Source organism: Littorina saxatilis, linkage group LG3, assembly GCF_037325665.1.
Source record: "Littorina saxatilis isolate snail1 linkage group LG3, US_GU_Lsax_2.0, whole genome shotgun sequence".
Taxonomy (NCBI): domain Eukaryota; kingdom Metazoa; phylum Mollusca; class Gastropoda; order Littorinimorpha; family Littorinidae; genus Littorina; species Littorina saxatilis.
Window position 1 is genome coordinate 60,594,902 of NC_090247.1, and position 25,829 is coordinate 60,620,730.

General features: G+C 42.6%; 2 protein-coding genes across 7 annotated transcripts in view; one reads left to right on the forward strand and one right to left on the reverse strand.

Moving 5' to 3' along the window:
* The window catches only part of LOC138962836 (malonyl-CoA decarboxylase, mitochondrial-like), a 46,974-nt gene extending 25,646 nt beyond the window's left edge, over nucleotides 1-21,328 (reverse strand). Inside the window, exon 1 of one of the 3 annotated variants that reach the window (XM_070334796.1) lies at nucleotides 21,078-21,328. Coding sequence is in view for 1 of the 3 variants with exons in the window: in XM_070334795.1 (XP_070190896.1) it covers nucleotides 36-143 (108 nt within the window). In the remaining 2 variants the exon portion in view is untranslated. Of the gene's footprint in view, nucleotides 1-35; nucleotides 144-6,698; nucleotides 6,832-21,077 lie in introns of those variants that run through there. The other 2 variants (XM_070334797.1, XM_070334795.1) reach the window with 2 other exon arrangements.
* LOC138962837 (all trans-polyprenyl-diphosphate synthase PDSS2-like) lies at nucleotides 157-10,323 on the forward strand. Of its 4 annotated transcripts, none has more exons than XM_070334800.1 (7): nucleotides 157-216; nucleotides 1,661-2,070; nucleotides 3,551-3,682; nucleotides 4,515-4,713; nucleotides 5,900-6,148; nucleotides 7,356-7,496; nucleotides 10,058-10,323. In XM_070334800.1, exons 2-7 carry the CDS (start codon nucleotides 1,754-1,756, stop codon nucleotides 10,211-10,213), a joined length of 1,194 nt encoding a protein of 397 aa, XP_070190901.1. In that variant the 5' UTR covers nucleotides 157-216; nucleotides 1,661-1,753; the 3' UTR covers nucleotides 10,214-10,323. The 4 variants fall into 4 exon arrangements, with proteins under 4 accessions (XP_070190901.1, XP_070190902.1, XP_070190900.1 ...); XM_070334801.1 differs by having other exon boundaries at nucleotides 187-209; XM_070334799.1 differs by having other exon boundaries at nucleotides 216-354.
* Nucleotides 21,329-25,829: the final 4,501 nt, after the last annotated feature.

Sequence of the window (25,829 nt, forward strand, 5' to 3'; positions counted from 1 at the left end):
TTAAAAACAAGGTTAAGATGTGCAAATGCTCTCACCATGTCGATTAAACCGTGAGGTCTAGTGCAGTGACAAAGAGAGTTTACCCCCCTAAGCTGGAGGAGACGTCTCAGTGCCATTTTGGGTTGTTGTAAACTTTTCGTCATTCAGAGTGATTTCCCTTTGGCCAGGAAGTTGCGAATATCAACATGGCGGAGTTTTCGAAGACTGACGTAAAACGTGCTTGCAATGTGATTTTTGTGAAGTGTTACAACAACTCGAGTCCATGATTTTATTATTCATTTGCTGCGACTCATCAGAAAGACTTACGCTGATTCACCGTATAATAAATATGACAAATAGTTGAAGCCACAGCATGTAAATGTGACCTTGATTATGCCCTTTTGTAATCTCCCAACCGCGTCGTCTGCTACACGTCGCCTCTCCAAAAACAGATGGACTGCTAAAGGTCCATGTCAGATAGCTGGATGGGTAATTGCTGATAAAATATTCCAAACACTGGCACCAGCTCTTGTTGTTTTTCTTTTCAAAACTGTGCAGTTATGGGCGTGGTTTTTTTTTTTTTTCTTCAGGAACGGTTTTGTTTGAGAGGGAAGGTGATAACACATTGGGGCATTTTCTGATTTTGTGCAAGTAAAAAGTGCAATTACATCAGACTGATTAGTGTACGCACAGTACGCTATGACATTAGACTGGTGAAAGCAAAGGGTCGTATGGAAAGTGCTTTTTATATTTAGTCAAGTTTTGACTAAATATTTTAACATCGAGGGGGAATCGAAACGAGGGTCGTGGTGTATGTGCGTGTGTGTGTGCGTGCGTGCGTGTGTGTGTGTGTGTGTGTAGAGCGATTCAGACTAAACTACTGGACCGATCTTTATGAAATTTGACATGAGAGTTCCTGGGTATGAAATCCCCGAACGTGTTTTTCATTTTTTTGATAAATGTCTTTGATGACGTCATTTCCGGCTTTTTGTGAAAGTTGAGGCGGCACTGTCACGCCCTCATTTTTCAACCAAATTGGTTCAAATTTTGGTCAAGTAATCTTCGACGAAGCCCGGGGTTCGGTATTGCATTTCAGCTTGGTGGCTTAAAAATTAATTAATGACTTTGGTCATTAAAAATCTGAAAATTGTAAAAAAAAATAAAAATTTATAAAACGATCCAAATTTACGTTTATCTTATTCTCCATCATTTGCTGATTCCAAAAACATATAAATATGTTATATTCGGATTAAAAACAAGCTCTGAAAATTAAATATATAAAAATTATTATCAAAATTAAATTGTCCAAATCAATTTAAAAACACTTTCATCTTATTCCTTGTCGGTTCCTGATTCCAAAAACATATAGATATGATATGTTTGGATTAAAAACACGCTCAGAAAGTTAAAACAAAGAGAGGTACAGAAAAGCGTGCTATCCTTCTTAGCGCAACTACTACCCCGCTCTTCTTGTCAATTTCACTGCCTTTGCCATGAGCGGTGGACTGACGATGCTACGAGTATACGGTCTTGCTGAAAAATGGCAGCTACTTGACTAAATATTGTATTTTCGCCTTACGCGACTTGTTGTTTCTTCATACACATATATGTAGAAATAAGACCTTTCTGTAATTTTTGCTTTTGTTTCTTTTTTTCACTATAAGTATAAATATAATTTCAGTTTCAGATTTGACATGAAAAGAAGAATACATGTGTGAGCAGTGAATAATTGTTTGCAAGAAAGAAATATTCATCCAATTCACAAACCACAAGGATGCGCTCACAGACAAATCTCCTTGTGCCCTTGATGGTACGCAGCTGCATGAGAGAGTCACAGCGTTTGTCAGGCTGTACTTCAAAACAGTTACTGACAGTTTCAGACAAAAACTATGATTCTGTCAGGCCCATGGGAATTCTGGGCTTCAGTAAGCCAAGCGAATGGAACAAAGTGGTCTCAGATGCTGAGAGGATTGTGGGATACCCAACGTCGTTTCTGAGTCTGCGGTGTTTGCTGAGCGATGAACTGTCCAATGTCGCACTGCAGATGAGAAAACTGGTTGGCACCAGACACCCACTACTTCAGACTGCCAAGTAGGTTTTACATATTAACTAGGAAAACTTATTATTCTTGGATCTTCAGTATTTTTTATTGTCAGTAAGTAAAGCTTCATTTCAAGACTTTTTTCCTTTTTTGTGATCACATTATTAGTAAATAATTTTTTTATAAATTATGACTAAATGTTTAAACAAAGACTGGAAATCGAGACGAGAATGGTGGTGGTGGTGTATGTGTGTGTGTGTGTGGAGCGATTTTCAGAAAACTACTGGACTGATCTTAAAAAAATTAGAGCTCATGCAAATGATATCCCCAGCCGTTTTTTTCTCTCATTTTATTCAATTAATCTCTTTCAGGCATGAGCAAGAAATTTACACAGGCGACCAGAAATGAGTGTGGGCGAGTAGAAAGTGTTATAATGATCGCCCACTTGGCGAGTGTAAATTTTGGGTCTGTGGTATTATCATTTTCCGAGCGACGATTGTCTTTTGTGAAGCACGTTGTCATCTACAATTGCTAAAATTAGATGTGATCGAAGCTCCAGTTCCAGCTGATCGGGAAATTCTCTTTAGTGACCATGAACCAATCAGAATGACACTGACAGTATGATTTCAGGGTTATCAGGACTTTTCGTTGACGCAAATCTAACCGATCAGAATTGTCGACGCAGCACGTGTGTCTCAGAAGCCTAGGCAGATCTGAAGCTGTAAACATGTAGAAATACTTGAACAACTGACCCCCCCCCCCCCCACACACACACACACACCAAAAAAAAAAAAAAACCCAGAGGGAACGGAGTTCGGAAGATTGAAAAAGTATGACTCCGGACAGAGGAAGCGTTCCTTTCAGGCCGACCATACATAATCTGACTGGTGAGCAGAGAGACTGGGTAAACTATGATCCGATTTTGATTGGGAAAAAAACGTCATGTTGTGTACTGCTTGCGAAAAGAATGCCGCTTCTGAGAAGGAGAGAAAGGGGTCATTCGTTGTTGGTACGGACAAAATTAACCTAGAAAACATACGTGCACACGAAACATCAAAGTCTCACCGACAAAACACCAAAAAATGTGTAAATTCAAACAAAAAGGTCGAAGACACCGAGGGGGGACACGCTATGCACCAGCTAACGTAAGACCAGCGTGCTCGTGTCGCTCAACTGATGCGATCTGTACAGGCGCTTGCAAAGACCTCCTCGCCTTTCACCACGTTTGAATGGATGCAATCGTTTTGTTTTTTGGAAACTCATTTTTGTGGGCGAGTGAATTTGTTTGTGGGCTAGTCAATTTTGAATTTCACTAGCCCACAAGGCGAGTGAAAATTCTGGAACTTGCTCATGTCTGTCTTTGATGTCATATCCGGCTTTTACAAAAATGTATTAATTTTATTTTATGCGACTTTTTTAAGTCACAAAAGAAAAGGACTACTGCACTTTATGATTCACATCACAATCATGCAGATTACTAAATCACTAACTCTAATCACTAATTTTTTCTCCCTGTTTTTTTGTTTTTAGAGACATGATCCATGATGGCAAACATGGGCTTCAGACCAGAGGCCTCATTGTCCTGTTGTTGTCCAAGGCGGCTGGACCGGCGCCTGGCATGGACGTCACAGAGCATGACATGGTCAGCGGCATCTTTCCCAGGTTGGTCAGACATTATGGTATAGCAGTGATGGTCAGAATTGATTATAGGCTGCTAGTTATACTTATCCGGCCCTTCGTGTGTACACGCAAGCACAAGACCAAGTGCGCACGGAAAAGATCCTGTAATCCATGTCAGAGCTCGGTGGGTTATAAACACAAAAATACCCAGCATGCTTCCCCCGAAAGCAGCGTTTAATATGCATCATGCTGCCTGAATGGCGGGCTAAATAGGGTCATACACCTAAAAATCCACTCATGCTCAAACATGAGTGAACGTGGGAGGTGCGGCCTAGAACAATGGAGAAGAAGATTATAGCTTATCTTTTTGGTAGCTGAAGTAAGCAAGGCATTTTTATAATTCTTTATTTTTGATGAAAGTTATTGAGTTGTCTGACTGGAAAAATACATGTTATGCACATTTTTTTAGTTGCTTTTTTAAGTAATATTTAGCTAAGCAAAACTTAATGTAAATCTCTTGGAAAACATCAGCAACTATGTCATGGTCGACTGCTGCTGCTCTACAGTTGACATTTTCTTGCTAAAATTGCTCGGGACATCAGAAATTAGTTACTTTGATCATGCATAATGTGCAAGTAGATTTTCCTCACTTCTGCTTGAAAAGGGCAAGAGAGACTGATAAGATTTACACTATATGCTGTGAAAGGCACTTTTACGGGAAGGAAGAGGTTCTCATACTGAACCTTTTATTATTATTTTTTTTTTTTGGGGGGGGGGGGGGGGGGGGGGGGAGTAGGCAGTAGTCAGATTGAATCCTTATAACTCTTTCAAGCAGCAATCACTTGGCGTATCTTATTTCAAACTTTTCCGACAGTCAGCGTTCACTGGCGGAGATCACAGAGATCGTCCACACGGCCAACCTGATTCACAAGGGTGTGGTCAATATGGCTGACCTCATGCCAGCAGATGGCGCTCCCGGGGACATGGAGTTTGGAAACAAGATGGCCGTCCTTAGCGGCGACTTTCTGCTGGCCAGCGCCTGCACAGGCCTCGCTGACCTTGGTAATACAGAGGTGAGCCAGTGTAAAAGATGATTTTTGGAAATAACTTTGTCCCCCCGCGGGTTAGGAGGAAGAATTTACCCGATGCTCCCCAGCATGTCGTAAGAGGCGACTAACGGATTCTGTTTCTCCTTTTACCCTTGTTAAGTGTTTCTTGTATAGAATATAGTCAATGTTTGTAAAGATTTTAGTCAAGCAGTACGTAAGAAATGTTAAGTCCTTTGTACTGGAAACTTGCATTCTCCCAGTAAGGTAATATATTGTACTACGTTGCAAGCCCCTGGAGCAATTTTTTTATTGGTGCTTTTGTGAACAAGAAACAATTAACAAGTGGCTCTATCCCATCTCCCCCCCCTTTCTCCGTCGCGATATAACCTTCGTGGTTGAAAACGACGTTAAACACCAAATAAAGAAAGAAATAACTTTGTCACTGCTTCATGATCGTTCGGCAGAGTTATACATGCTGCTTGAAGCTCGGACAAATATTTCGACTTCGCTTCTGGTCAATTAATACTTGCACCAAGTAGACAAGCAAGGAGAGAGGAGAGAAATCGGTCCAAACATTGTGTGTTGCTCTTGGGGAAAGTGGGATAGTCGATACCCTGCGCGTGTACGTAATGTCAGTTTCTTCCCATTTGGGAAACGTGACATTACGCGCCAGTCACTAGCGAGAGGGTGTATCTCAAAAACGTGATGTTTGTCTGAGTAAAGCAAAGGTACTCTACTCTTTCACAACCCATACAAACCCAACAGAGTTATTTCTGGAATTTGTGTATTTGTGTAATAGGCTGGAGAATAGTTACAGGGAACTTCCGCTATATTGTGTTCCACTACGTCAAGATTTTGGCTATATCGTAATGACATGCTTGGACTAAAAATAAAAAAAAATGGGACCAACCTTTTTTCTTATACCAGCAATTTGTTTTTTCTTCCTTTATTTCTTTTTACTCATCTTCTGTTGGTGTTTAACCCCGAGAAGAAACATGGTTAGTCTGTTCAACAAGCATCTTCAACTCGCCACCCCAGCGTCTGCCATGCATGAGCCGGCGCCATTCAAGGTACCATAGTTATTTGACCAGTCGGTATGTCCATACTCATCCGCGGTGCCAATCAGGCATGCAATTTAGCACGTAATTGTGACAGACTAATTGCAGATTACACTTACAAAAAAATGTGTTTTTTCTTTTTTTTCTTACAGGTAGTGGAATTAATAGCAGGGGCTATAGGCGATTTGATGGAGGCGGAGTTTACAGGTTTCACCGACAAACATGGCAACCCCACCCTCCCGGCCAGCGTCACATTTTCTGATTGGCTGCGTCAGATCTACCTGCAGTCGGGCAGTCTGTTGGCCAGGAGCTGCCAGGCTGCCATGAAACTAGCCAGTCACAGCACGGAGGCCCAACATGACGCCTACAACTATGGCCTCAACACTGCTTATGTACAACAGGTAGGAAAACTCTAACAAGTGTATTTGATTATCATAAAATAATAAGAATAAGGGGCCCGGTAACTCAGATGGTAGAGCACTGAGCTTGTGATCCGAGGGTCACGGGTTTGAATCTGGACCAGGGCAGACATGGGACAACTTTATGTGCAGACTCGGAGACGGTATCCATGTTCCACCCCTGTGTCACCATGGTGGCATGTAAAAGAGCTCGGTCATTCTGTCATAAGTGCAGGTGGCTGATTACACCTAGACATGCACACACCTGGGTAGCGCGTCTCGGTTGCTGCTAGCTTTCCACCAGGAGGAAGCGACCCGAATTTCCCAGCGATATGACAATAAAATAATAAAGTTAACATTAAAAAGAATAATTGATTTTTATTAAGCACCCTACTCAAAGCGCAGTAGAATCGAAATAAAAACATCCCTCGATCCCTGCTGTTTGTTGTTTTATAAACTGTGTTCTGATCTGTGTCAGTGGGCAACCTTTGCAGACAAAACAAAGGTGTTCTCGTTATGCAATGTCTAAGAATCAAAGGAAAGTGAGACCTACCTTCGTCCTTGTCAGACTGAATGAAATGATGATGAAGACTGCACAAGTACACAAAACTTTCTTCAAAAACCTGCCTCCTTAAGAATTTTGCTTCAAGGAAACAGTCCACATTTATGATTTGGTGTTTTCAAAGGCGTCATTGTGAGCTTGTACCGTGACAAAGACTGATAATGGTGCATGCACCAGTTGGATTCAGAGAAAGATCCTATATTTAGAACAGGATTTCCCTCATGTGATATTGTATGCTTTACATTGTGCATGCTTTTTAATAATATGTTGGAACACACACACCCTCACACACACGCACATACACACACACACACACACACAGTACTTGTATGCATGTACATGTCTTTGTAAAGATCACTTTTTAACAGGTCTTGGCCCCTAACTTTTTCAGTACCGGACATTTTGTCGTGGGCAGTCTGTGAATTATGTGTGTGCCTAAATTCTTTTACTCAACTGAAATTCATTACAATTCTACGTATATTTTTGCAGTTGGTGGCATAGAAACTGTAGCAATGAGAGATTACAAGGCTTGCATTTTAAAGATTTTTCTTTTCTTTTCTTTCTCTTTTTTCATTTTTTTTTAAAGAGATACATGTATGTATCTACATCAAAAGTACTGCATTAACAATCTACTTCCTTTGTCTACAGCTAAGTGATGATTTAGCTGCCATCACAAAGGGAGAATACAGTGATATCCGCATGACAGCCGCCCCGATCATCATGCTTCAAGAAGAAAAACCAGACACCGCCCAGGCCTTGTTACACCAGGATAAACTGAACATGAAACAGGTCAGGAAGAGAATGTGGGTCACACATGTAAATGCTGTTCATAGACCAAATAGCCTGGACCGCCAACTCGTCACGTGACCCTTCGAGGTTACGACGCTGGACTTTCAGGGGCGCTTAGCGTCCGGTTTGAAAGGCCAGCGATTCAACGACAGTGAAAAGAAAGCACGCTCCAGTTATTTGTGACAATGGGAGGTGACAATGAACTGGATTTTCCAAAACTCCAAACTAAACTTAACAAAACTCATCGAAAAACAAGTTCCATATGCACTTTAGCTGAGTTTATTTTAGCATTTTCAGAACTTACTTCGGCAACTTCGTCCATGTTTACAATCGACACCGGATATGACATCCCCCTGATTTCTGAAAGGCCATGTAAGTGTAGGTTCCTAAATGCGAGAGGCCGCTACCTCATAATAGAGAGAAAGAGCGGAGAGAGAACTAGTTGGCAGTCCAGGATAAATGGTCTATGATTTGCGTGGGCAATTGGGCGAAGTCGACTATGAGAAGTTGACAGAGCTTTAGCTCTGAGTTTTCGGTAAAAAGACTGCGTAGTCGTCTTCGGGCTCCTTTAATGACCTCTTTAAACGTCAGAACGACACATGTATAGGCACGGTCACCACACCTATAATGGATAGAAATTATTGACTCTTTTTGATAGGATGAGAGAAAGTAATGTGGACATAGGTTGTGTATGTGTGTGTATGTGGTGCATTTTAAAGGAGTGGCACATTATGCATGCCATAACCATTTTTGCATTAAAACAAAATTAACTGTGATTGAAAGTAGCCTCCTAAGCGGAGGGTCCTGTGTTCGAATCTCGGCTGCGCCTGGTGGGATAAGGGTGGAGATTTTTCTGGTCTCCCAGGGCAACTTATGTTCAGACCTGCTAGTGCCTTATCCCCCCTTCGTGTGTATGCAAGCACAAGACCAAATGCGCAGGGAAAAGATCCTGTTATCCATGTCAGAGTTTGGTTGCATATAGAAACATGAAAATACCCAGCGTGGGAGTTTCAGCCTATGAACGAAGAAGAAGAAGTTCAATGCTGAAGTTGGAAGTGCTCAATCGTTCATGTGTTTATCAAACTGAACTCTGTGTGGGAACACTCTCCCAACCTAATGATAATAAGTAATTGAATAAAGCTAAAGCGATTCTTTCTTTCTTTATTTGGTGTTTAACGTCGTTTTCAACCACGAAGGTTATATCGCGACGGGGAAAGGGGGGGGAGATGGGATAGAGCCACTTGTTAATTGTTTCTTGTTCACAAAAGCACTAATCAAAAAATTGCTCCAGGGGCTTGCAACGTAGTACAATATATTACCTTACTGGGAGAATGCAAGTTTCCAGTACAAAGGACTTAACATTTCTTACATACTGCTTGACTAAAATCTTTACAAACATTGACTATATTCTATACAAGAAACACTTAACAAGGGTAAAAGGAGAAACAGAATCCGTTAGTCGCCTCTTATCAGGGCCGTAGCACAGCTCCTAAAAGTGGTCCGGCCATAAAAAAAATAAAAAGGTACTTTTCCCCGGAAACGAAAAACGTGAACTAAGGTAGATAACTCAGATGTCTCTTCAGTGCAAAACGCGATGGCTCAGTGGATCAGTAATGCGTCTCAGTCGGTGCATACGCAGTTTGCCTTTTAGTTTTACTTTAGATTTAGATCTATAGTCTTCACTTGTGAATGTCAATTAGTGACAATTTCTCGCTTAACGCTGTCATTGTGCGATCTAAGTCACGACCCCTCCTTCCTCCTAACACAGCGCTGAAGCTTATGAAGACGATTTTTTTTTTTTTTAACAAAAAACTGGTCCGGCCATGGCCGGAGTGGCCGGTAGGGCTGCTACGGCCCTGCTTATAGGGAGCATCGGGTAAATTCTTCCCCCTAACCCGCGGGGGGTAGCTAAACAGCTAAAGCGATGTGGGTTGACATAATCAAAGAGGGATGGGATAATAAAGGTATTGTTATCACTATCAGACAGTACTCAGGTGTGTGAAAGGCATGTATGCTGAAAGGCTGTATATTCCTGAGAAACGAAAGTTTATAGTAAACACTATTACTGCTGCTCTGCATACTTCAGCGTGTAATTGATGTCTAAAAAAGAAATAGTTCTTTTTTTTCCCTTTTTTTTGGAAACACCTTCAACTTGATCACTTAATTCAGTCTTATGATGAAAGTTGAATTCCTTGCCAGTGGAAGACTGTCAAAAAAAATTAATACTAATTTGAGTGGCCGCTGACACCAGTTGATCATGTTTAAAATCAAGGATAAGCCATAAATTGTTCATAAAATAGCTAAATCTCTTCAGCTTGCCCCCCAGACCCCCCAACGGGGCCTTGCCCATGTACCTCACAAAGGGTCTACCCCTGGACCCCAAGTTGTAACCCCCCCCTGGCTTAACTGCTCCACCCCTGTAGTTAAAAATAAAAGATTATTCTTAAATAAATTCCACTTGTTCCGTCTTATACCATTCACTGCTTCAATCTATTTCTTAAAATTTCTTCCATAAGTTTAAACTTTGTGGCACTGCATTATAGTCAGACTTTTGTTTTCAGATTGTATCAGAACTTCACAGTAGCGGTCTTGTTGTGGAGTGTCGGAAACTGTGTGACGACTACAGTACCAAGGCTGTGAGCGCTTTGACTTCTCTGCGGCCGTCAGACGCCAAAACTGCCCTTATCAACATGGTGCATGCAATAAGGCGCATCTGATTTGTGAACTTATCAGTGTACGTTGAATTGTTTTTATGGCAAGCATTAAGAGTGAGAGAGAGAGAGTGTGTGTGTGTGTGTGTGTGTGTGTGTGCTTTCATAGTTTGTGAATGAAAATAAATGAATTATGCCTGATATTTGTGTGTGTGTGTGTTGTGTGTGTGTGTGTGTGTGTGTGTGTGTGTGTGTGTGTGTGTGTGTGTACAATTGACAGAAACATTAGTTTTGTGTCAATACAAATTAAGTCAGTAGAAGTGCAATGCCAAGGCACTGCATACCCCCAGCGAAGGACAAATCGCCTCTCTCTCTCTCTCTCTCTCTCTCTCTCTCTCTCTCTCTCTCTCTCTCTCTCTCTCTCTCTCTCTCTCTCTCTCTCTCTCTCTCTCTCTCTACATTGAAAAGGAAACATAGGCTAAGAGAAAAAAGCAAGAAACACACAGACAGAAAGACAGAGAGAGACGCACACATGATACACTGACAAAAAGATAGTTAGGCAGCGAGAGAGGTCACTCACAAGCACGCACACACACACACAAACACACACACATGAAAAACATGTTTTGGCTCGAGCCCCCATAGACCACCCCCACTCTCACCCCTCGTCCGGCCCTGCTCACACATTCACACACACACGTGACACAGTAACACTTGGTGCACTTACATAGCCAAAACACACACACGCCAGGCCCACGAGAGAAAAGCCCCGGAGAGGGGATGACGTCACGATGCATTGACGTCAAAACATCTTGACGTCGTCAAATTGCGCGAGCATTATGCCGTATAGTCTCGGAAATTCCACCCCAACATAATTATCGGCCCTGGGTGGCGGTGGATCAAAAATCGAAGAATTGGTCGTCACCCACCGTATTTTAGCTAGTATGTTTCCAATTTTTGGTGAACTTCTATCCCCAACTGTAGCCTGAGTTTGTGCACAAAGAATCCTTCTTGTGGAATACCCGCGGAGATAAATAAAAAACGCTCGCGCTGGACCCGAGTACTCTTCAGACTGGCTCGCTCCCCCAGTATGAAAGTTTTTGTCCTGTGCACGTTTAAGACCAAGTGATTGCTCTGTGTGAATTACAGGCATTCCCTTTGCTATATAAGTACATTGCATGCAAGCCGAGGATGTGCGTGGTGACTGGCCTTTCTCTTTTATTTGACCACAGTGAAAAATATACTGCCGACCCTCTTCATAACTGCCCAAACTGGTGAACTGGTGGCCCACGAAGTTCTTTTACTGTCCTGGCTCGCGGATTCTTGCATTTATCACGCCCCAGGTAGTTTTACCAAATTCTTTAATGTAAAGTGAAGGTAAAAGACTGAAACATATATGTAAACAAAGGAAACCATAAGAAAAAATACAAATTAATATGATAAGAATCAAAACACAAAATCGCGACCTCTAAACCACCGCAGTCGCGACCGAGCAACCAACGCTTGGTAGAAAATGGGGTACACAACAAATCAAATTATTCAAACACACAACGCGCAAAGCCTGGCAAATCGTCTCGCATGCGAGACGCATGCTTTTTATGAGCTATATTTCTCGTCAGTGTGTGACGCGTTCGGCTTTTCTCGTCAGTGTGTGACGCGTTCGGCTGTTCTATCAGCTCAATGGCTGCGTGTTGCCCCGCCGGTGTGAACTCCTCCTATGGCCAAGTCGTTTTTGTGGTTTATTTCGCATTTAGGTCCCAGGTAACATTATGAAGTTTTAATACGATCAATCGGACCTATTATCAAGTTAGTGTGTCAACTTTTGAACGAACTGCGCTCAGTAGCGGTTTCCCAGCAATAAGCTGTTAAGTGGAGAAAGACACACACACAGACAGACACACAATTAAAGTCTGCTGAGCCCAAGTACTAGCGTACTCGGGGATAAATTATGCCTGATATTTGTCACAGTGTGTGTGTGTGTTTGTGCGACCGACAGACATGCAGACGGAGCGAAAGATAGGCATAATTTATCCCCGATTACGCGAGTACTTGGGCTCAGCAGACTTTAATCGTGTGTCTGTCTGTGTGTGTGTCTTTCTCCACTTAACAGCTTATTGCTGGGAAACTACTGGGCGCAGTTCGTTCAAAAGTTGATACACTAACTTGATAATAGGTCCAATTGATCGTATTAAAACTTCATAATGTTACCTGGGACCTAAATGCGAAATAAACCACAAAACCGACTTGGCCGTAGGAGGAGTTCACACCGGCGGGGCAACACGCAGCCATTGAGCTGATAGAACAGCCGAACGCGTCACAAACTGACGAGAAAAGCCGAACGCGTCACACACTGACGAGAAATATAGCTCATAAAAAGCATGCGTCTCGCATGCGAGACGATTTGCCAGGCTTTGCGCGTTGTGTGTTTGAATAATTTGATTTGTTGTGTACCCCATTTTCTACCAAGCGTTGGTTGCTCGGTCGCGACTGCGGTGGTTTAGAGGTCGCGATTTTGTGTTTTGATTCTTATCATATTAATTTGTATTTTTTCTTATGGTTTCCTTTGTTTACATATGTTTCAGTCTTTTACCTTCACTTTACATTAAAGAATTTGGTAAAACTACCTGGGGCGTGATAAATGCAAGAATCCGCGAGCCAGGACAGTAAAAGAACTTCGTGGGCCACCAGTTCACTGACCAGTTATGAACTTGAGGGTCGGCAGTATATTTTTCACTGTGATCAAATAAAAGAGAAAGGCCAGTCACCACGCACATCCTCGGCTCGCATGCAATGTACTTATATAGCAAAGGGAATGCCTGTAATTCACACAGAGCAATCACTTGGTCTTAAACGTGGACAAGACAAAAACTTTCATACTGGGGGAGCGAGCCAGTCTGAAGAGCCTACTCGGGTCCAGCGCGAGCGTTTTTTATTATATGCATGTGTTTTTACCAACCAACTTTCCGGTATTTTCAAAGCTCCAAAGATCATTCCTTATTAGATCTCTAAATTTCACGATTTGCCATCCCTGTCATTGTCAAAAATTTTCAATATTACTATGGTAGCCCTATGTCTGAGAGAGAAAGAAGATAAGAAATTACAGACCTTTCTCTCACTGCTGCATCACCTCTGCGGCGTGCGTAACTGGCAGCAATGACACTCGTCGGTATCTCATAATCTGTCCGACAGTGGCCAGTGCCTCGAGAGAACCTTTAAGTTGAGGGGGTTTATGAAACGAAAGCGATGTATTGTTTCCAAGAAAGAACTCTATCAAAGGTTCTTTGGCAAACACGACGTCGTCATGGCACCGTAGCCTGGCTCTGACACAGAAATGAAAGTACAGCTCAGCGGTGCATTCTTTGAATGTTCCTTCGACATACACACACACAGCACTCACACACACTCTCTGGATTTTTCTATTCAGTGTTGACATGGCTTTGTTTTTGCACTGGGAAAAGGAAAATTGGTTGTTGAATGATGGTGGAACCGGCACGGTTGGCCTAGTGGTAAGGCGTCCGCCCCGTGATCGGGAGGTCGTGGGTTCGAACCCCGGCCGGGTCATACCTAAGACTTTAAAATTGGCAATCTAGTGGCTGCTCCGCCTGGCGTCTGATATTATGGGGTTAGTGCTAGGACTGGCTGGTCCGGTGTCAGAATAATGTGACTGGGTGAGACATGAAGCCTGTGCTGCGACTCTGTCTTGTGTGTGGCGCACGTTATATGTCAAGGCAGCACCGCCCTGATATGGCCCTTCGTGGTCGGCTGGGCGTAAAGCAAACAAACAAACCAAACCAAAAAAAATGATGGTGGTTTTTCAACTGACAAACACTCAAGGTATGTTCAAATCGTGCACCACGGTCAGCATCTCTTTCACCAATTCTCTCTCTCTCTCTGGAAATTCACTGTGACGTACTTTCGTTTTCTATTTCACTGATGATGAATCTGTGAGTGCGTGCGTCCGCGCGCGCGTATGTGTGTGTGTTTTTGTATGTGTGTGTGTGTGCGTGCATCATAGTGTGTGCAAATGTATGTGTTTGGTATGTGTGTGTGTGTGTGTGTGTGTGTGTGTGTGTGTGTGTGCCATCTGCGGCGTGCGTCAGTACATGTGTGTGTGTGTCACGTGCGTGTGCCAAACCACCACTCCTATCCTCCCTGTTGTCCTCCGACTGCGGTTTTACTTTTGGTTTTCCCCAACAGCCAAGCAGCAAAACATAGTTTCTATTTCATTTCCAAGAGATTTATGCTTGTCCGCGATAGCACGCCGCAAGCGTTTTCAAACCTCCTTTTGTTTCCCGAACGAAGAAAGCTAGCACTGCTTTCACACCCGTTTCGGCCACTGGCATTTACTTTCAAACACGGTGTTGATCACTCACAGAGACTTGCTATCCTTAGCGGAATATGACTTTATTCAGTTATTCTCCAGACTGAAAACAGAAATGCTCCAGAAAAAAACGATTGGTCCACTGTGGAGTGAGTGGAGCAAGCTATGATTTTATCCTACATACGTGAGAGAGACACCCGTGAGATAATAATCGTTCAAATCACACGTGTGTATATCATGTAAATGAGGTCATGTCAAGCAAGTCTGGCAGGGACCTGTTTTTCCACTGCTTATGATGCCAAAGTCACCGAGACAAACGTCATTATAGAAACAAAAATTGCGCTCGCTAATTACCCTCGATGAAATTGTAGAACTAACACGTCACGCCACACTTTCAGAGTGACGTTTCTTTGCTTTGACGTAATAGATTGCACGAGGCTTTAGAAGAGATCAGGTTCCAAAACAAGCGTCTTCAATTTAGCTGCCTCGACTGCAAGACATTTTCAGTAAAATACACTAAGTACAGTATGTAGGATAAACAGAATACTACATGGCTTGCTGTGTCGTACCAGATTTACACTCGTTGCTTTTTCAAATAGTGAACAGCTCACTTTCGCTCGCAGTTCAATATTTAAAAAAATAACTCGTGTAATATGATCTGGTACGACACAGCAAGCAATGTAGTATTCTCTATATATCCCGGGGGGAGGAGGGGGGGGGGGGGGAGACGGGTACAAACGCTACTTTACAAGAACGTTGGTTTTTCTCCAGAAAAACTTCCACAGATTATTCCGAAGAAAAAGTTAATCGCAATAATGCTGCAGAAAAACAGATAAACACACTATGCTGCAGAAAAACTATTTTGCTGCAGAAAAAACGATGCTTCGGCGGAAGATGACATTATTCAGAAACGCTGGAAAAAAAAACGTTTTTTCTCCTGCATTTCTGTTTTTCTGCAGAATAACTGAATAAAGTCATAATCCGCTAAGGATAACTTGCCCCTGCACAGAAATAAATGCAACAACAGCACTGATGGACGACCGGCACGGTTGGCCTAGTGGTAAGGCGTCCGCCCCGTGATCGGGAGGTCGTGGGTTCGAACCCCGGCCGGGTCATACCTAAGACTTTAAAATTGGCAATCTAGTGGCTGCTCCGCCTGGCGTCTGGCATTATGGGGTTAGTGCTAGGACTGGTTGGTCCGGTGTCAGAATAATGTGACTGGGTGAGACATGAAGCCTGTGCTGCGACTTCTGTCTTGTGTGTGGCGCACGTTAAATGTCAAAGCAGCACCGCCCTGATATGGCCCTTCTTGGTCGGCTGGGCGTTAAGCAAACAAACAAACAAACTGATGGACGTGTCCTCTAAAATTACAGTGCATGTGGTCGGAAAAAGCTTGTTTACATTTTTTTATTTTCTTAAAAAGTTCACCCGGACTGTAACACACCTTATGACGTTTAAGTTCTCTGAAGATTCTGTGTGTATTTTGCAACATGTATTACGACAAAGCTCTGAACCGTTCAAGGCATTGCGATAAACAGTTACTTAAAGGCACAGTGCACCTCCCGTAAACCATCACAGATACTGTCAGGCTTTTACACACAGTACAAACACCTTTCCATTTGAACGCTCACCAAACGGGAACATATCCTAGGTGCCCCACGCAAAGAGCGAGCAATTTTCAAAGAATTAATTTTGCGGATTGCCTCAGAGACAATCGGACCGTGGTGCGTTTTGGCGCTGGACCTAACTTTTAAAATCTAAATAATAAATTGACAGCTTGTTACACAAACATTCTTAAATCATAAAAGAATTCTTTTTTCATCAAGACAAGATCAGTACAATTCGAAGTTTTAAAAGTTTGAAAAAAGAAACGCCTGGAAGCAGGGTCACGCAAGGTCGTGGTTCTCGTAGCAGACGACGGTTTATGCCTATCGCCAGTTCCTCTGAACAGTCAAAAGCTATCGCTAGAGTTCTTGTGAACCACAGCCGTTTGTTTCGTGCCATAGTCAGAGGTACATAATAACGTGCTATTGCAGATAAGCGGCACAGCGAATTACAAACTGACGACAACATTGTGAAAAAGGGAAACTGGATCACACGGGTTCACGATCAGACGATGGCTCAGGGGGAAGATAAACCACGCAAAAATAAATTCTTTGAAAATTGCTCGCTCTTTACGGAGGGCACCTAGGATGTTCTCAAGCGGTGAGTGTTTAAATGAAAGGGTGTTTGTACTGTGTGTAAAAGCCTGACAGTATCTGTGATGCGGTATACGGGAGGCTTACTGTGCCTTTAATGTACACTGAGGTGGTGTTCATATGTTTTGTTTCATAACCTGCTAATTAAATCGGCTTGAAAACCGACATTGTAAGGCTTCAGAAAGGAATGACACATGACATAGCATAGCCTATACCACTTCTACCTATCCCGAGATAGGTCGGTTGGACGCACAACTGAGTTTACTAGTCCAGGGGCGGATCACATCATTTTTAAGGGGGGGGGGGGGGGGGTCCAATGTTCTTTTAAGGTCAATTCGACGACGCGAAGCGTTTAGTTGAGGGCGCGAAGCGTTCGAACTTCCTAGGGAGTCACGGGGCATGCCACCCCACCCCACCCCACCCCACCCCCCTCACCCCTCTCCGGAAAATGTTGGTAAAAACCAGGAAAATGGAGCAATCTGGTGCAATCTGAGCCAAGAAACTTCCCCTAATACACTTTCCAAAAAGTAAATTTAAGAAGACAAATTTGGATCAAAACAAGGACAATTGACTGATCTGGTGCAACCTGAGCCAGCAAATTACCCAACTACTTTTTAAAATCGTCACTTCGAAGAAAAAAGGCAAGCCCCCCCCCCCCCCCCCCCCCCCCCCCCCCCAACCCGGATCATTTTTGATAAAAATCATGGGAAATGGAGCAATCTGGTGCAATCTGAGCCATCAGTTTTTCTTTGCTTTCAATTTTTTTTTAAGGGGGGGGGGGGAAACCCCGGAAACCCCCCCCCCCCCCCCCCCCCCAGATCCGCCCTTGTAATTGTCTAAGTCAATCCGTCAGGCATGAGAATGAGACCCACACTGTTCAGCATGCCATGGCGTTATCTATCTATATATATATATATACGACTAGTGTCTGTCTGTCTGTCTGTCTGTTCGCGATGCACGGCCAAAGTTCTCGGTGGATCTTTTTCAAATTTGGACACCGTATTCAGCTACACCCCGGACACAACCTCATCGATGAGATATTTGAACACGTGCTCTCAGCGCGCAGCGCTGAACCGATTTTGGTTTTTTTGGTCTGATTTTGGTTTTTTTTTGTCTGGATCCACTACCCGTAACTCTTCCTCATCTTCTCCAGTGTTTTCAGCCGCGATTATCTCCCTTCCTCCGTGCGGTGCGCCGGCAAAGCCGGCGTACACCCGGCAAAGCCAGGTCCCAGGCGCAGCCTGGTATTCGGCTCTACTTCTTCCCGGCGAAGCCGGTACCCGGCGAAGCGGGTAATCATCTAGTTGTTAGATAAAATAGGTGAACAAAACTGACTGTTTTGGATACAAATTTGATTTTTCTTTTGGCTGAAATGCACAACTTGTTCAGTTTAAGCTGTTCTGATTTTTTGTCCATTTTAACGCGGGAACTGGCCTTGTTTTTGCACATTTTTACATGTTAAATCAATCTCATTTGCTGAACATGGTAGTGCAAAGAATGGTGTTACAATAAACGGAATATCCACAAAGACTCCTGCACTCGAACGCGTCTGCTGAGGTGGTGGTTTTTTTTTTTTAACAGTTTTTATTTATTTTATGACGGGTAGTACATAAATGAATGTGAATCCATCGTCCAAAGATACGGCATTATGAAACTCTTTCAGCCGGCTGCACCTCGTCAGCAAAAGTATTGCCAGACGACAGATGTGTTGCTTATTTGGTGAATGGATTCTGGGAACAGCTAACTGTCTTGCGGCGCATTTCGAAGAACGGCTGCGCTGAACACTTGTATGATTGTTGCCAAATGGTTTGCAGCAGCAGAGTTAGCCTAGTTTCAATGTAGTGTCTCGCGCGCTTTTTTTTTCTTCTTTTCTTTTCTTTCTTGTTGTTGTTGTTGTTGTCGAAATACATTCTTTCATTGATCTGTGTAGGCTATGATCAGTTCTGTGCACACGACTTCCCTAGCCATATTCATTCAAATAAGTGGTGGGAAAATCATGTTCTCTGTTATTTTTCTCCATAATTTGCTGATTTATTCATTCATTCATTCATAAAATGTATTTAAACAAATATATATTATCAAATAATTCGTTCTACACACATCTGATCCGTTGAGTCTTTCTCCTTATATTCTTTTTTTTCTTCTTTTCTTTCTGTCTGCCTTTTTTTTTCTTTCTTTAAATGTCTTTGTAATGATGCTGTAAAAAAAAAAAAAGTTTGCTTCTTCATTTTTTCATCAATCTATATCCCTCTATCAAATTGGGCCTTTACAAAAATGTTTTGGGGCATCAAAGTGTTATGCATGAAATAATACTCATACCACCCCTTTTATAAACCGTACATAGTAGGCCTATATCAGTAAGGGATCAGCTCGTTACTCCCCGTATCGCTACTCTCCCGGCTCGATACTCCCCCGGCTCGTTACTCCCCCGTATCGCTGCTCCCCCGGCTCGTTACTCCCTCGTACACAGAAAATGACTGGATAACCCTGTGATAGTAAGTTGGCATGAAATATTGTCCCCCCCCCCCCCCCCCCCCCACACCCCTGTCCAGCTGTTTTGTTTGTTTCTTTGTTTGTATATCCAGACAATTTCTCCGGAAAAACAATATTTCATGCTAATTTACCATCACAGGGTTATCCAGTCATTTTCTGTGTACGGGGGAGTAACGAGCCGGGAGAGTAGCGATACGGGGGAGTAACGAGCCGGGTGAGTAGCGATTCGGGGGAATAACGAGCCCGGGGAATAACGAGCCGGGGGAGTATCGAGCCGGGGGAGTAGCGATACGGGGGAGTAACGAGCCGGGGGAGTATCGATACGGGGGAGTAACGAGCCGGGAGAGTAGCGATACGGGGGAGTAACGAGCCGGGGGAGTAGTGATACGGGGGAGTAACGAGCCGGGGGAGTATCGACCCGGGGGAGTAGCGATACGGGGGAGTAACGAGCTGAGCATCTCGTTACTCCCCCGTATCTCTTCTGCTTAAAATATATACTTTTTTTCTTCAAAGATGTACTGTACACGAATGTACAGGCAGATCTGACAGTTGTAGGTGCTCTCTCTCTCTCTCTCTCTCTCTCTCTCTCTCTCTCTCTCTCTCTCTCTCTCTCTCTCTCTCTCTTGAAAATTCAATTAAGTAATAACTGCATTACTTAACTGTAATAAAAAGGCACGGGAGAGTAACGAGCCGGGGGAGTAGCGATACGGGGGAGTAACGAGCCGGGGGAGTAACGAGCCGAGGGAGCAACGAGCCGGGGAAGTATAACGATACGGGGGAGTAACGAGATGCTTCAGTAAGACTCAACATTTAACAAAATCAAAAAATATTCACAAGCAACGCAGAACGCAGTCTCGCGCTTATTGAATTAAGCGAGAAAGGTTATATTGAATTTTAACGGTGTAAATTCAGGAACGGGTTTCCCTTGCAATCTGAACCTCTATTTTTGCAGTGTACGTCAAACGATGAACATGCATCCAGTTAAAGCTAACCGATGTGTAAATAAATACAATAAATAACTGAATGAATAAATCAGTCAATCAACCAACCAACCAATCAATCAATCAATCAAACCAATCAATCAATTAAAACTGAATGAATGAATAAATAAAGTAGCCAACAACCCACCTAAAACAAGTCAATTCACAAATAAAGAGCAAAAAAGCCGGCGTTATTGCGTCAAGCTTAATTACATAGGGGATACTTACCAAAATAATTCAAATTGGTAATTTTTGTTAGTGCTTGTATCGATCCCTTCAAAAACTAAAAAAATAAATAATTTGGGGTGCCAACAACAACTGCAGCTGTAATCCTTCGAGGCGACAATGAAACTGGCATGCTCCTATTTGCAGTCAGACTTGGAAACTGTTTAGATCAGTCTACATACATATTTTAAACGGAATACATGTCAGTACTAAGCGTCATAACTTTATATCAGTTCTTCAAAAAGTGTTTCATTGTCTAAAAATGCGTTTTGTAACACCACAAACTAGCAATGGTTGGCCTTCTCATTCTGATAATCCTCGCTCCACGGCTATCGCCAGTTGAGCCGAACTCATTTTGAACTCATTTTGACCTGAGGTCAGGATGAGGCCTACTATGATGAAGTAGGTCCTGAACTGAATCAGTCAAAGTCTGATTTTGTCAGTTAAAATTTCTGCTCATCAATTCCTCTTTTCCGAAAGGAAAAAATAGTAATTTATTTTCAGTTGCATGCAGCTAGGCGGCACCCACTGAAACGATTTTTCCCGTTGGCATCACTGCATGACTCGGTAATTTAGGAATTCTTGGTAGGCCTATTCATGGACTGACCCGCGATGCGTGAATATGTTAATAACGCACGAAGTCGCAGTCACTCTTGAGCAGTATTTAAAAGACTTGCATTCAAACAAAGCAACACATAATATTATATACTCACACTATATCAGTTGCCACTCGAGTGCAGTCTTAGTTCTCAAGACTGTGTCCAAGAATCAGCCGTGAGAATCACTCAACTTTCACCATCAAGGCATTCCACTTTTACTTTCACTTCCCATGCGTCTTTGCATCAAAATCCGTCTTTCCAGAAAACTAGCACAGGTTGTATGATATATGTGATTCGAAGAACTCAAACGCACGTTTTCCAGCTGGCACAGTTTTGCATTACAACGGACTGCAAAAGAACACTTGGAGCCGTCGATTTCACAGAATCGCATAATCTAACCATCCGTGAGCGTTTCTTGGAACTTCCCTTTTTGTTCGATCGAAAATAGCATCGGGATTTTGCGTAGGCCCTGGGGTACAGGCGCTTGCAACGGTGCATGCGTAATAGAATAGAGCAAAGAAATAGAGAATACTACATGGCTTGCTGTGTCGTCCCAGATTTACACGAGTTGTTATTACACCCCCGGTATTGGGGTGTGTATAGGATTCGGTCGATGTGTTTGTTTGTTTGTGTGTTTGTGTGTTTGTGTTCGCATATAGATCTCAAGAATGAACGGACCGATCGTCACCAAACTTGGTGAACAGGTTCTATACATTCCTGAGACGGTCCTTACAAAAATTGGGACCAGTCAAACACACGGTTAGGGAGTTATTGGTGGATTAAAATTATACAACGACTTATAGACGGACATATTCATGGTCAAAGGGAAATAACCATTCTCACTGCCACCAACTGAGAAGGTTATTTCCCTTTGACGGGGGTGTTTTTCCTACCTCGGAGGAATTTCTTGTTATTAAAGTATTGAACTGCGAGCGAAAGCGAGCTCTTCACTACTATTTGAATAAGCAACGAGTGTAAATCTGGTACGACACATCAAGTCATGTAGTATTATGTTTATCATGATAATGTATTTACGTGTATTTTACTCAAACCGTCCCGCAGTGAAGCGTCCAAATCAGTTGAAGACGCTTCGATCTTTTGGAACCTCATCTATTTCAAAGCCTCGTGCAATCTTTAACGTCAAAGGAAAGACACGTCACTCTATAAAGTGTAGCGTGACGTTAAAATTCTAAAACTTCCACCAGAAGAAACAGCATAGCGTAAAAGGGTTTCCATAATGACGTTTGTCTCGGTGACTCTGGCATCTTAAGCAGTCGAAAAGCAGGTCCCTGCCAAACTAGTTTGACATGACCTCATTTGCATGATATACACACGGGTGGTTTGAACGATATTGTTATATCATGAGTGGGCTCACTCACGTTTGTAGGATAATAAGAATTACCTCACAGAATGTACAGTTCATATTGAAAAAAAAGATAAGAATTAAGTACCCTATGAGGGAAAACTGACAGTGACACTGAGTTCACAGTTAGAGAAGACTGAACAAAAACAGGTTGGGTACAGCGATATAAAAACATTTGGTCACCGTCAATCTGTCGGCTCAAAAGATTGAAACTGAACACAATGGATCACATATATCGCCCAGACTTTAGTATAAACCCTTTTGCTGGCCGAAATCTGGTCTAGACAGCCGCCTGACTCCGGTGAGCATAGTCTTGGTGACTGAAGCGAATTGGCCAACTGAACCCAGTTTACATAACCCCGATTTGTGCCACGGTGCCGCCTCAATTTTGTTTTAAAGGACGGCTATGAAATCATTAACGTCATTTATCGGAGAGAGAGAAAAATGAAGAAAAACAGAAAAAAAACGGTTGTGGGGATATCATCTAGAAGAATTCACATGTGAAGTTCCATAAATATTGAACCAGAAATTTCTTGGAATCGCTCTACACGCACACATATACACACACACACACACACACACACACACACACACACACACACACACACACACACACACACACACACACACACACACACACACACACACACACACACACACACACACACACACACACACCGGCCCTCATCTCCCTCTCTACAGAGGTAAGAAAACATGGAAGAAAGGCCGAAAGAAGAAGAACCTGCATCTTATGCCTGTGCAAAGTCTTGCGGATCTATACATGGGAGATAATTATACCTTTGTTCTGACCGTCGCACTTCATCATCTGTTGTTAGCTATGTCTCGCTCATAGCCCTACCAAGTCAAGTCAAGTCAAATTTTACTTTCAAGGAACCCCATGGGGGTACATGAAAAGAAGAAAAAAAAGAAAAAAATACATACAAAAATACGAGAACAATAAAGAGAGGAATGCAGGTTATTCCATCAATACATACACACAAACCCGCTCCGTTGTGAAAATAAAATATCAAATAACTTGTTTTACAATGTGGAAATCAAATGTCCAAAATAATCGTTATCGTAAGTGTGGATAAAAAAAACCTAGAAAAAACCCACTACGATCTGCTGTCTAAATCATTATTTTTTTCTTGTTTTGTGCTGTGTGGGTTGTTTTCTTCCCCCATCAACACCTGTTTAAAATTCTTTTGAAATACCCTTTATCAAGTGAATTAAATTTAACAAAACTTTTTTAAGCGGACAAACACTCAAGTCCTTAATGGCTCAAAACCGTAGGACTTTTAATATTAATTTTAACAAAACTTTTTTATTTGTTGTTGAAAATAGAAGTTGAAATTTTATTACATTTGGATTTTTTTTATATTTGAGTGGGATACATTTTTGTCTTAATTCGTTAAAGAAACTGAAGTTAAACACATAATGGAATTCATCACCAATATCGCCATTATTGCACTTTGTACACACTCTTTCCCTCTATAAACCTTCCTGTCTGAATTGGTAACTTGTGGTTTAGCGTTCTAAAGCGCAAAAATATAATTCCCAAATTGTGTGGGAGTACTTTCAAATAGTTTTCGAGCATAAACGTCTGTTTATAAAGCCGATAGTTATAAAACATCTCACTAGAATTTAAATCAGAAAACCCGGGCCATATCTGTACATATTGGTCTTTCAAACACTGTAATGTTTTTAGTTTGAACCAGTGGCTAGAACAACTCAGCTTCCACTGGTTTATCCACATTCCACTTAGGCCACGATATGCACCACATGCAAACGACACTGGGCGAGGGAGGTGTGTGTGGGGGGGGGGGGGGGAGGAGAAGGGGGGGATTATATTAGCCTTTGTTTTCACCGCCGCCCTTCATCATCTGTTGATAGCTATTTTCACTCATATAGCCCTATCCACCATATGCACCACCACTGAGTTATATCTATGTGTGCACCACCACTGAGTTATATCTATGTGTGCACCACCACTGAGTTATATCTATGTGTGCACCACCACTGAGTTATATCTATGTGTGCTCCACCACTGAGTTATATCTATGTGTGCTCCACCACTGAGTTATATCTATGTGTGCACCACATGCACATCATAGTAACACTGGATGAGGGCGGTGTGTGTGTGTGTGGGGGGGGGGGGGGCAGGGGAGAGATAATGATACCCTTTCTTCTGACCGTCGCACTTCATCATCTGTTAAATTGATAGGTATTTCTCACTCACAGCCCTACCCACCAATATCTGAACCACAGGCACATGACGTGACACTGGATGAGGGCGGTGTTAGTGTGTGTGTGTGGATGGGGGGGGGGGGGGGGGGGGGCGGGGGGCGGGGGTGAGAAGATAATCATTTACACCCTTTGTTCTGTGTGCGTGGGGGAGCTGAGATTTCGTTTTGCCTATAAAATAGTCTGCCCGAGTGGCTAGCGGAGGACTTTTTTAGTTATCTAAAAAGAATCCATGTAACTTTTACATAGTGCTTTGGAAGAAAAGTTGTTCAATGCGATTAGTACTATCTTATGTTAAAGGGGTTAAGCGCTATCCCTAATCAGTCGGTTTTGCTTTACCCTCGTACATTTTTTAGTGATACGACCACTGAAAAATGGATAAATAACTTGTGTCAACCCCGAACGAGCCTCAGTAACGTACTCCACTAACCTCTCTACTGTGCCGGGTGCACACACGGGTTTCTCACACTAATTAAGTTCCACTACACTGCATTTCTTTGCCGTAAGGTTCTGTCGTAAGAGCGTGACAGATTTAATAAGCAAGAGAGTTCAAACTAATATATTAAAATGTGACACTGAGCGTGAGGCTCTTTTCGGATATAAACTTTGAGCGTTTTTCCTCAGTCTTGATTTGTGAAAATGTACGTATACAGGGCTCGAACTGCAAAAGCTTGAAACAAGTCATTTTAACATGAGATAGTACGAGTCGTTTTTTACAACTTTTCTTCTTGATCACTTGATAAAAGTTGCCCAGATTTTTTTTTAATATTGAAAACGTCCTCCACCTGCTCTTCACCCAGACTATACCTATTCAGACATGAAAAATAATCACGTTCCCCACCACCTCCCAGCCCCTCGTGTGACATGATATTTGCACCTGTCGCGGCATTATCCGTAAAATTATCCTCTGTTTTTTATATTTAGTCAAGTTTTGACTAAATATTTTAACATCGAGGGGGAATCGAAACGAGGGTATGGTGTATGTGTGTCTGTGCGTGTGTGTGTGTGTGTAGAGCGATTCAGACTAAACTACTGGACCGATCTTTATGAAATTTGACATGAGAGTTCCTGGGTATGAAATCCCCGAACGTTTTTTTCATTTTTTTGATAAATGTCTTTGATGACGTCATATCCGGCTTTTCGTGAAAGTTGAGGCGGCACTGTCACGCCCTCATTTTTCAACCAAATTGGTTGAAATTTTGGTCAAGTAATCTTCGACGAAGCCCGGGGTTCGGTATTGCATTTCAGCTTGGTGGCTT